The sequence below is a fragment of the Lactuca sativa genome, chromosome 4 (assembly GCF_002870075.4).
Source record: "Lactuca sativa cultivar Salinas chromosome 4, Lsat_Salinas_v11, whole genome shotgun sequence".
Lineage (NCBI taxonomy): Eukaryota > Viridiplantae > Streptophyta > Magnoliopsida > Asterales > Asteraceae > Lactuca > Lactuca sativa.
Window position 1 is genome coordinate 180,843,217 of NC_056626.2, and position 12,783 is coordinate 180,855,999.

Sequence of the window (12,783 nt, forward strand, 5' to 3'; positions counted from 1 at the left end):
GAAGTACTACCACAACACCCTAGTGAAAACATACAAAACAAGCGCTCAACCCTCACTACTAGAAGAACACTGAAAATCTCCCACAAGGAAACCCTAGGCTAACAGGCATCATAAATCAGGCAACATTATCATGAAATCCTGAAGATCCCTAGCCTAGCACTAGCATGCTGTTCTATCAAAGCTCAAAACAACTATCATGTATGGTATTTTGGGGTTACTTACTGGCTCCGGCTGATCGTACCTCCGCATAACATGCCATAACATATCCGATCACAGAACAGCCATGCACTTCGGGTCTACTGTGTGACTAGTCCGCCGCACCGACCAACACTCCACCTGTTCCACCCTCCGAGTCTAGCCATATACATCGAGTCTGCAGTGTGATTGGCCCGCCTGCTCCGGGCCTTCAATCCACCTGGTCCACTCTCTGAGTCTACAGTATGACTGGTCAGCCCACACCGGGCCTTCAGTCGGCCTGGTCCACTCTCCGAGCCTCGGCACGTCTGGTCCGCCCTCTTGGGGCCTACAGCATATCCGGACCGCTCGCTGGGCCTTCGGGACAACCAATCCGCCCTGGGTATCTTGGCCTATAGCACAAAGCAGGACCAGTCTCAACCCAACCCCAGTCCAACAACCATGTGCACATAAACATACAATCATATAAAAATCCACAGTCAACAAGCCGATATAGCAGATCACATAACATATCATTTTCCTAACCAGGATACCGACCTAACCGGTCACTAGCATAGCATCATCCTACATAACAGGATACTGACCTTAACCAGGTCTCTAACATATATCATCCTAGCTACCAGGATGCAACCATATCAAAGCAATAACATAACAACAAATACCCGAATCTCAATCCGATAAAGGGCCGGCCTTGGTGCCTTAGACCCTGTTGATATAGTGAGGATAACTCACCTTGCCACTGCCAAAACTCTGAACTGAAGAAGCAGATTCTCGAATCACCGACTCACCGAAAATCCCAAACTAGCCAACATAGCACAAATAATCATTAGGCTAAGCACAATACCCTTCCAAGGATAATTGACCAATTTACCCTTAATTCATTCCGGCCCAACACTTGATAAGCTCTCAAGCCCACTAATGGCCCACAGTCCAAAAGTCCGAAGCAAAGCCCACTATTGGCCCAATTTACTAAATTGGGCCCACCTCACCAAATGGGCCTAGACCCATGGTCCAATATAATTAATGGGTCCACAATACTCCATCCATAATGTCCAGTCACGGCCCAAATCCATCAGCCCAATAACAGCCCAACCCTTAAGGCCCAAAATAAAAAACCCAACAGAGGGAGTACGTTGGGCGTACCCTCCTTGGTACACTGGGCGTACACACTGATTCGTAACTGGGGATCGGGGCGTACTCCTAAGTTACGCGGGGCGTAACTTCGCTGCTCATTAAGTCCTCATAACTTCTTAATGGCTTAAGCTCTTACGCCCAAACTTCAGATCCTTAGGCCAAATATGCCTAAGATTCATAAAGTCTCAAACTTTATCACTTGGGACGTCCATAAAGCTCTTAATCCAAGGTATTAATCCATTAAGACCTACTTATCTCACACATGGAGCAACCAAAGCCCTTGGGACCTCATTTTTCTCACTCAAGACCTCTCCAAAGGTCTGAAGGACAGATAATCTCGACCAACTCAAAACATGCATCAAGATGAGGACTTTTGGGACAAGAATGATGACAAAACTTCACAACACTTAGATCTATGCAATATAAATGACAAGCAAGAAGCTTTATACCTCAGATAGGCTCCAAAGGATGATATCTTTCCAGATATATAAGCTCCAGCCACTCAACTCCTTTTTTTGACAACTTCCTCTTTCTTCTTCTAGCCTCTCCTTTGCCAAAATAAGATTTCCAAGGCCAAACACACCCAACAATGGAGGTGGAACGGCTATCTAGGGTTTATGAGGTTAAGAGAGAGCTTATGGAGGCTAGGGTATGAACCAACATGTTCCTTATATAGTGGCTAACCCAAATTTTAGGGTTTTAGAACTCTGAGAGTACGCTGGGCATACTCAACCTTGCACCCGCGTCCACTTACTCAATTACGCTGGACGTAACCCAGCTTACGCTGGGCGTACTCGGCGTGTCCCAAATTTCATATTTGGCCCTCTTTTTCCACTTTTCCCACAAGATGACCAAGATACCTTTCCTCTTAAATCCCGGGGACTCACAAATAAGTACTTTTAGGAACGGGGCGTTACAGTGTGTATGGGGCGGTTTGGTTCGGTTATTGGTTAAAACCGAACCATAACCATTATGATTGGTTAATGCATTTTGGTAGTCATTGGTTATGGTTAATGGTTTTTATCGGTTAATGGTTTTCGTTAATGGTTAATATTGGTTAACCATAATGTTCAAAATAATATAAAAGACGAAAGCATATTGACATAAAAAATGAAAATAGAATACCAAAAAAGTACTCGACGTCGATGTTTGTAACCTAACTTATAGTAATAGAATAAAATGTGTACCTTTAATACTTAGAGTAAGATAACACATAGTCACATTCAAAATCAAAAACGTTCAAAAAATATAAAACATTAAAAAATTGATATTGATATTAAAATAAAGTCAAACATTCATACACGTTCAATACGATTAAATCAAAACTATAAAATAAAAGAGCCAAACATTCATATTATGTTTTATTGGATAAAAAAAAGTCAATCACTCATATACATTCAATGTGATTAAGTCAAAAACAATAAATCAAAAAAGTCAAAATATTCAAAAAAAAAATACATTCTTAATATATCACAGAGTCAAGAAGAACCAAAAACTTAACTTACCTAGAAGTCTTGATTATAAAGTCAAAAAATCCTTCGAATAGGACTATAAAGTCCAAACAATTTTTTATTAGGAGTAGTGTGTGAGAAGCCTTCGATTAGGATTATGAGTGTGAAGATTAAACTAATTGTGAATAATGTTTAAAAATTGTAGAATTAGCCGGTTAGGAATTGCAAAATTAATCAATAATCTACCTCAATGCATGATTGGAAGATTGTGTGTGTCTGCATGATCAACCTGTGATGGTTGGATTGCTTGTTCGTCTCCTGACAACTGAGGATTAATGGATTATATTTTCAAAATTTTAATGGATCTTAAATAAGTTTGACTATATTATTTTATATATAATCTATAATTTTTATATATTAAAATATAAAGTTAACGGTTCGGTTAATAATGGTTCGGTTAACCTATAAAACCATAACTGAACCGTTAGTTATCAGTTAACAAAAATTAGAAACCGAACCGACGGTTTTTAAAATGGTTCGGTTATATTGGTTAATTTGGTTTTGGTTCAGTTTTTCGGTTATTATGCTCACCCCTAGTATTAGGGTTTTCAGAGACGTTTGAAGGTGAAAGAGGCTGATTATGGTGAGGCTCAAATGAGATAAGGATGCTTATATAGGCCTCAAGTTCGAAAATTAGGGTTTGGACATCCGTCACGTACGCCCAGCATACGTGTTGTCCCTCCGCGATCATTCTTGCAAAGTACGCTAAGCGTACCCATGAGTACGCCCAGCGTACTTAGGGGACTTATTACGAAACATTTAAAAATTTCAAGGGCTTCAAAGGTAATACCTGATTTGGAGTGTTACACACTTTATCACAGTTAAATGTTGAGTTTTAACTGTTGAGTTTTAACAAAATCTCTAAAATTGTTGTAAATGCCAAGAAAATCATCTTTGTGTTTCATAAGATAAACCCAGGTATAGCGAGTATTATCATCTATAAAAGATACATAATAAGTCAACCCACCCTTTGCGGATACTGGTGCAGGACCCCACACGTCAAAATGAATAATATCAAAAAGAGCAATAGAGCTAGACATACTTTTACTGAAAGGTAAAGTAGAGAATTTTGCCAATTTACAACCATTACAATCAGAAATATCACAAGTGTTCAAATCACTCAAAACACCACTAGAAGCTAGAAAACTCAAATGTGATATAGATACATGTCCCAAACGAGAATGCCAAAGATAAAACTAAGACGACAAAGGACTCAAACGAAAAGAAAACAAATCAATGGTGGAGGCAGCAACAGCAAACATTTTGAGAACCTCCAAGGCATAAAGTTATCCCGCCCTACGGTCAATCCCAATCACCTTCTGAGTGTGTTGGTCATGTATAACATAAACGGAATAAGAAAAGAACACCCAATTACCAAACCTACACAACTGGCTGACCGAAACAAGATTCAAAGTGAGTTTCGGAATGTAATAAACATCACGGAGAGACATATGAGGAATAGAAACAGACCCAACACCCTCAACTGTCATAGATATATCACTAGCAGACATAACAGAGATAGATGACATGCGTGACAAGGAAGTAAACGATGAAAAAGAAGGAAGCATATGATGGGTTGCACTAGAATCTAAAATCCACAAATATGAAGGTATGCCTGAGGTACTGGATGAAGTAGGACCAAAATGACACATAGATGCAGACATGGCACTAGGATTAGAGGCCAAATATTATCTGAAACTCTCAAAACCTAGGGATCCAATGCAGAAGGTGGCGTGTTTCCAACTGACTCAGTGTCAACTAATGGAGCAGCAACAGCAAGGAACTGGAAAGGGCGAGGTGAACGTGGCTGAAACTTCTGTTGACCAGACCTATTCAGTTGTCCTTACTAAGGCGGACCAGATTTACCCTTGTTGACTGACAATTGAGACTGAACTTTCCAATGATATTTATGTTTACAGAATGCACACTCATCATAAGCAACCCTTGGAGTTTGTCGAGACTGATTAGAGGAAACAGCAAGCATAACAGGAGTGGAAGTAGGAATGTTGGTTGCTTTAAACCCTTTATCCGTGTAAGACTTGATATGAGTCTCTTCAGTAATCAACTCATGAACAACAGAATCCACTGAGGGAAGGGGGGGCAATGAAGAACCGTTCCATGTAGGCCTTCAAAATCAGAACGCAACGCCATCAAAAACTAGACCAAACGTTATTTTTCCCTCCTAGCAATATAAGGCTCAAAATCTTTTAACTATTTAGATTCAGTAAGAGCCAATTGATCCCACAAATCAAACATAGCAGCATAGAAATCTTGAATACTCATGCCATTTTGCTGAAGGGCACAAATATCATATTTCTAACTGATATTGTTTAGCATAGTTGGACTGAGTATATAGTATCTCCAAGTGATTCCAAACTTCCTTTGTTGTGTCATATTAGCCAACTGCATACCAGTAGAATGTGTAACATAATTGTTAATCCAAGTAATGACCTTGGAGTTATCAGTCTCCCAAGCATCAACCAACAAATCGAAATTCTCAGCTTGAGACACTGAAGGTTTGGCTTTAGTCTCAATGACTTAACCCCACATATTCTTCCAACGAATGAAGTTCTTCATAACATAACTCCAATACGTATAATTCTTTCCATCTAGTTGAGTACTGATTGACTTAATGGAATCATCATTTTCAGTCATGTCGGCAATGGATAAATAACCACAACAACAAATAAGCAATCAGAGAATGAGAAGAGCAACAAACCAGCAGAAGCAACCAATTAAACAGCAAGAGATCGAACATCAACAACAAACTAACAACAATAGCAAACGAATACGAACAAGCAATACAACATCAACTGCGAAGGTGCATCAAACAGATTGGAAACGAAATTAGAGGATGAAGGCTATAGAAAAGAAATTAGAGGATAAATACTAGCCAAGACAAAACCTTAATGTGCTAAAACTTAAAAGGCCCGTAAACATATGAGCTAACAAATTGAATCTTTTTTACTAATTCAAAAGAAATGAAATAGTGGGAATCTCCACAATCTATCAAAACTTTTTGCTCACCGATCAAACCTTCTAATTTCATCGACTTATGTGTTGTCAACCTCGCCATTGAGTTCAATGATACTTCAATCTGCTTTTTTTTAATCACACAAGCTAACCTCACATTTCCTTGTCTTTTTCTGTATCATTTTAATCATCTTCCTCTTATACACCTTTCATTACTAGTACACTTATCTCTTTCTTTTATATGTCATATCACAATTTGTAACAAAGATCATTTACTCTATTATGCTGTAATTCTTTTTAGTTACTTTGGGAAATTGTCCCCCATTTCTTGCCTTATCCATGCTTTATTTCAATTATGCTTGTATACCTTACTTTTCTTCCAGTCATTAGGCCTTCTGAAATTCATCTTAAACTGACTCCCACAATCAACACTCAAGATCTTTTCTTCGATATTTTCTGCAATTTTCCTTGTCTTGTTCAAACGGTTTATTGCTAAAAATTTGTGTTGTCAACAAGAAAAAAACCATTCGTGTTCATTTTAACTTAAAACAAACGAACATAAACAAGTCACTGTTCGTGTTCACTGTTCAGCTCGTTTACAGCCCTACCTGTTTTAGAAACAAAATCAAAAACTCCATAAAAACAGTAGTAGCTAGTTTCATAACCACACAACCTCACAAGGTCTTACAAACCAAAAGTCCCACACTTCACAAGCCAAAACACAAAAGACACAACATAGTTATGTTTGTATCCAAACAATACTTAAACAAACGACCAGTTGATAAACATAAAACAGATGCAATGAGCATTTTCTTCTTCATTCAGCACCTTCCATGCCACTGCTCTCTCATAAGAAACCGGTCTCCCCATGCTCGATAAACATATCCCTCCTTGAAGACACGCAAAACCCTAACAACCACAACAATTATAAATAAATAAAAAACAAAAATCATATCTTCATAAAATATTGTTATATTCTAAGAGTTTCACTAATAAAACCTGTTGCATTATTTGAGGAAACTCAGAGCAAAGACTTTTCCTTCCATGTTCATCTAGAATCTTCTCCAAACTGATCTCTTGAAGCGCGACAAGTGTAGTCTCAAGCATATCAAGCCCAGCCTGATTTGCAAAAGTGAAAACTGGCATCGCCTGCATCAATCAAATCAATGGTGGAAAATTAATAAAAAGATTATATTACTGAAATCATCCCTATGGTTTGGTCAAAATTACACGTTTGGTCCCTAACTTTTTTTTTGCACTCAGATCGTCCCTGAGATTCTGTTGCATTTTTCCGTCCCTTATAATATGGGACCAAACATGCAATTTTGACCAAACCATAGGGACGATTTCAGTAATTTACTCTAAAATTACTGAAATCGTCCCTATGGTTTGATCAAAATTGAACGTTTGGTACCTAACTTTTTTTTTTGCATTCCGATTGTTCTTGTGGTTTGATTTTTTTGCGTTTTTCGTCTCTTACATAAAGTTAGGGACCAAACATGCAATTTTGACCAAACGATAGGGACGACTTCAGTAATTTACTCTTAAAATAAAGGGAGAAGGTAGGGCTAGTCTACCTTAAGAGAGCAGCACATGATTGCATCTGATTGGTGCCAGAGAGACTTAAGAACAGTTTCATTTCCATGGCTTCCAGTTTTAAGAAGCTCCACACCCAAGTAGCACCTAACACAGAAAGAGTTAATTAAAAAAAAACAAAAGGGGTAAATCCGTCATTTGTAATTTGTCATTTGTGAAGGAAAGGTACCTGTAACTATGGGAGATCCAACGAGCTAAAGTATGAGCTTCAGGTGTTCCCATGGGTGATTGCAGAGTTCCATTAGGGTTTAAATGAGAAGAAGGGGATAATGCCAAAGCTACCCTTTGAACAGAAGATATAATGCTACGAACATATTGTCGCGACATTGTTGCGACGCTTTCTTGCATGTGGCTCTCAAATGCAAATTCAAATGCAATTGTCATCACAGATCTTGAAGTGCCATTGTTTGTGTTTTGATCATTGGATAATTTGTTACCAGATCCTCCTATTTCAAGTGCAGATGCAAGATCCAGAGTGCGATTTGGAGTACCTGAAGTCTCCTGTTTTTTTATATTATTATTATTATCATACATTTGGAGCCAATTTTGAAAAAAATAAATATTTTTATAGAAATAAATGGTAACCTTGGTAGAATCGAGAGGAATGATGCGAAAACCAGAGGGTAAAAGAGGAGCATCATCAGCAAAAGAAGAATCAATGGGAGCAAATATGAGTTCAGCACACATGCCAACAGCATTTTCATCCATTCCATTGCATAGCTGTAAATTTAATTATAAAAATGATTTTAGATGAATATGGTTTTTTTTTAAATATATAAATATATATAGAGAGAAAGAATATTTACTTGTAGGAGAAACATGTCTCTTGGCATTAATGCATCTTCAGGAGAATGGTCAACACCTTCCAGCTTAATAACCTCCAATAACTATATAAAAGCATAAATGTATGTTTATTTTTAGATATCAATTCTCAGAAGGGGATATGATTTTAGAAAGTGATAATAACAAAAATGACAAAATAAGTGCTCCTATTTAACAAAATCACCAACTTTTTATCCCTTTTAACAAAATGACTTTATTTGGCAATGGGTAAATTGAAAAAAAAAAGGTTGCAAAACTTGCCTCTTCATGTTCGATTGTATGAGCAAGTGGAAGAATAACTTGACCACCATAATTACCAATTCGCCCCCCGGGTACACTACATGGTCCAAGTTTAATAGCTGCAGCTGAATAAGCATCTATATTGTTGTCTGCCCATTCAGACCGATGTTCCCTTAAGAACCTTAAAAGAAGAGCAGGTGGAACATTCTAGAATCAAAAAAAAAAGTTAAATTTTAGAAAGATAAAAGATTATGAACACATAGATAATGTATTAGAATCCATAATTAAAAAAAAAAAAACGTACTTGTAAAAGCATTGAAGCTTTTGCACACATAACAGCATTACTAACAGGTGTAAATCCATTTCCAAATGAAAGATTCAACCCCATAAGCTTTTCAGGAGAAGTGTTGACAAGAATAGTAACATCTTCATTTCCATCATTACCCATTAACGACCAACCCTCATCAGGAAACCCATTCAGAGCTTCATTAAAACCCCTGTACAACAAAATATTTACAAATTAACCCCCTCGAAACTTACCAAATTGCAAAATCGTCCTTATGGATTTTCATTATTTACCTGCTTAACCTCTGGCTTAATCCTCTTAATGCCGCAGGTCTTCTCCCCCAATTTGGACTACCAGAACTCGAAGCTTCTAGAGCTATCTGTCTCAGCTGGCGTAAAGCCTGTCAAACATTCAATTTTATATTAATATAAATTGGTTAAAGTAAAATGACATAAGGGTATATTTGGAAATGTTATGGAATTGAAATGTTGTATTTACCATCATTGTGGTTTTTTGAGCAAGAACAGTTGGAGATTCATATAATGGACGCAAAACTTCAGGTACTCTCCATGCCTGTTTAATGATGTATACAGTAATTTAGAAATTAGAATATGAATGTAGTTTGAATATGAATATATTTGAATCTAGATATAGTTTGTTTGATGATACCTCTAAGTTCATATGATCGACAATGTGAATAATGGAGCCACCACCTTCACAAGGTCGAATGAGGTAACCACTAGGCAGCATTTCAGCTCTTACGAAGTTCTGGACAGGTGGCATGCTCGGGCCATTTTGAGTGTTGGTGAGTGATCGTTCACAGATCACGAGACTTCCGTCTTCTGTAGCAGAAGTGTAACGGAGTAACCAGAAATCACGAGCAGTTGCCAGAGTTGTAGGAGCGTAAAGCTATTGGAAGAAAATCGAATGGATTTAGATGAGTTTGGAGGGATTTGGAATGAGATTAGTAAAGGGAGGATGAATCACCTGCATGTATAAAAGCTCGATGGTTCCACCATTAGAGGTGGGTAACACGTTGACGACATCCACAGCTCTGCAATCTCGATACCATGAGGGGCGATCCTTGAGGATTTCAGCGACCCTTGAAGGCTCGAGACTAACGAGGCCACAGGCTCGTGCTGCCACACCAGTGCAACCATGAGATATAGCGACGATTCCAATGGAATCCGGACCAGGCTATATGAAGGAAGACGATGATTTAGAGACAGATCGATGAAATTGAAGTGAAAGTGAAGTGGAAGCAGTAATAATAATGGGGAATTGGGGATGGATATTGGATAATTTGATACCTTCATTCCAGGCATTTGGACCCACTCTACAGCAGTTCCAGTAGCCTTCGATAGAAACTCTGTTAAAGTTTCTTCAGCGATGGACAAAAGTCTGCAGAAAGTAAGATTTTGGTAAGGAAAAGGAATTCGATTGTATAAGAAAACGAAGAAAAAGTATGAATGAGTTGTAACTAACCCAGCAGGACTAGCATCCTGTGGTGGATTCTGAGTCAAATGACTCGTCACCACCGACTCGCAACTCGTATCTTTTGAAGGAAGAGTCGTCTGCAGTACGAAAAAGCTCGATGAATCAATTTTATAGAACTTAAAAATGGTAATGCGAATTGTTTTCAACGAAAAAATGTTTACATTCTGAGGAGTATGTTGGCGAAAAAAGCCATTTTCATACACCAGATGCGACACTTGCTTCTGTAATCGATCATTTTCTTCCATGAGGAGCTTGTTCATCGCTGATAGTTTGCGATTCACGCCTTGAAGACGCGAAGCTTCTCTCCTCTGTTTCTCTCTGCATCTGTAATACAATACAAGATGAATGAAAACGAGCACGAGGACGAACACGAACACCATAACCAAAAATCATGACATGAAAAGTATGAAGTTGAAGAGGAAGAAGGGATAAAGGTTTGTTGATTTTGTACCTTCGATTCTGAAACCAAACTTTGATCTGTTTAGGCTCAATGTTAGAGAGAATAGGGCATTCGCGAATGAGCTGTTGACGACGAATGGAACTAGGTTTTGGACACTCGTGATAGAGCCTCTCAAGGGCTTCAACTTGTTCAGGTGTGTAACGAACATACTTTCCATTATCAAGTATTCCCCCCTTACCATCCTTGCATGACATCGCCATCATCATTTTCTACTTTTCGTTCGCAAAATCCCCCAAAAAAAAACTAAAAACAACTGATCAAATCAAAACCTACACATTCCCGTGTGATAAACAAAAAGAATGTTCCTTATTCCTTATTCCTTATTCCTTCCTGATTCCTGATTCTTCAGCGACTTTAACGATAATAATTTAATACCCTTTTGTCGATATCGATTTAAACACGTTCTACGCTTCCGATTCTTCAGAGATGCTTGATTGCTTCCAAACCTACCAATCAAAACCAGCAAAACACACAGTAATCTGAATCGGTTTTACGTCCTCCAATCGTCCCTAACCTCTGAAACATCTTGACTTGTTTAACTTGAAGCAAAGAAAGAGATGAACAACATGTTAAATGCTAATCCTCCAACCAAACATGATTAGATAGGAAGTAAATGGGAGATCTTACGAGGAGATTCTTCGACAGAAAAAGAAAGAGCTTTTTAGGAACCCTAATTGTGAAAAGGAGAGAGAATTGAGTAGTTTACTAGTTTTAGTGGGTTTAGGAGGACTGTAGATGGATATGATGGACTGGGTGGAGAGCTGTTGTTGTTAACTCATTTGTTGTTTTTTTTTGTTTGCTTTAAAGCTTTAAGCTGTTTTCACTTTTCCCTTTATTTCCCTTCACTGTCATCTATACTCCTATTAACTATACTACTAGCTGAATCTGCCATGCCTGCGCCATTAATTTGGATTTTGTTCTTTACATTTTGCCCCTTCCCCCTGCTTTCCCATCATGCCCAAATCTTTTGCCCATTTTACAAGATTGCCATTTATGTATGTCAACACCCAAATCTTTCTTATGAGATATTGTTACATTTAATGAGATATATACCAAGTTATTTTAAGTTAGATTTGTGTAAAGATAATAGATATATATATAGTAGTATATATGATATGATATGGACACTAATATGTCTTAGTGATGTGATATCATAGATGATAGAATTGTGTATACATGATATGGACACTAACATGTCTTTATGATGTGATATCATATTAGATGTCATATGTGGAGTTTTTTATTTTTTAAGTAAAGATTGTGAACTTTTTTTTCAAAAAGAAAACGAAATAGATGAGATTATATTTACTAGATATGAAGTGGTGACCAATAGTATTACTTTTTGGATGTGAAATTTATATCATAACTTGTTTTGGGTAGTTTGGGGAGTGGCATTGAAAGTAAATAGAGGGAAATGTAGGGGTGAGGATGAAGGGTAATGGAGGGGGTTCATAAAATAAGGACAAAGAGCATGAGATCAGAGATATAGAGAGAACACCATGATGATAATTTTGCATGCGCCTCGGTTTCTGCCTTCTTTAATTCTTCTTTTTTTTTTAATATATTCATTTCACATTTCCAAAAACTTTGTGACTTATGTCTCCTTCAGATATATAACTTTTCAATTTCAACCCCTTTACTTTTGATCCTTTCTTATTCAAGACAAAGACTTACTCATTTTCGTTCACAACTTTCTATCCTTTTGATGTGATACAATAAAGGTACAATAATCCAACATGTAAATCGATTCCTTAAAACAGCAAACACCTTGTTTCGTTTTTTTGTCGTTTTAGACCTTAAAACAGTTTATTTATTGCATTACAACGATTAATGGATCAATATAAAAAACTCTCCAATATTAATAAAATTTTAAATATTTTTGTTACTCATAATCATATATAGAAAAAACTATAACTTCGTCGTTCTTTTACAATATAAAATTTAATTTTAGATATAGCTATACAATTTATAAAGTTTGTAGATATTTCAAATTGATCACAACCATGCAATTGGTATCATGTATATCCAACATATTTGAAAGACATAAATTAACCACAATATCCACCGAT

General features: G+C 37.3%; 1 protein-coding gene across 2 annotated transcripts; it reads right to left on the reverse strand.

Moving 5' to 3' along the window:
• Positions 1-6,446: 6,446 nt before the first annotated feature.
• LOC111907926 (homeobox-leucine zipper protein ATHB-15) lies at positions 6,447-11,527 on the reverse strand. 2 transcript variants are annotated; one of them, XM_042901236.2, is made up of 17 exons: positions 11,342-11,527; positions 10,706-11,253; positions 10,416-10,578; positions 10,243-10,331; positions 10,068-10,158; positions 9,745-9,954; positions 9,427-9,666; positions 9,256-9,330; positions 9,051-9,157; positions 8,776-8,968; positions 8,493-8,678; positions 8,216-8,296; positions 7,995-8,129; positions 7,579-7,910; positions 7,391-7,496; positions 6,813-6,962; positions 6,447-6,722 (listed from the first exon to the last, which is right to left on the reverse strand). In XM_042901236.2, the coding sequence occupies exons 2-17, from the start codon at positions 10,918-10,920 to the stop codon at positions 6,576-6,578; spliced, it is 2,520 nt and encodes an 839-aa protein (XP_042757170.1). In that variant the 5' UTR covers positions 10,921-11,253; positions 11,342-11,527; the 3' UTR covers positions 6,447-6,575. The 2 variants fall into 2 exon arrangements, with proteins under 2 accessions (XP_042757170.1, XP_023759500.1); XM_023903732.3 differs by having other exon boundaries at positions 10,706-11,527.
• Positions 11,528-12,783: the final 1,256 nt, after the last annotated feature.

Bases quoted from the DNA above. Each gene is read 5' to 3' on its own strand.
- LOC111907926 (XM_042901236.2), bottom strand. From the start codon at position 10,920: ATGATGATGGCGATGTCATGCAAGGATGGTAAGGGGGGAATACTTGAT. The intron at 9,955-10,067 runs GTATCAAATTAT...TCCTTCATATAG, and splicing joins TCCAAATGCCTGGAATGAAG to CCTGGTCCGGATTCCATTGG. The intron at 8,297-8,492 runs GCAAGTTTTGCA...GCTTTTATATAG, and splicing joins ATACAATCGAACATGAAGAG to TTATTGGAGGTTATTAAGCT.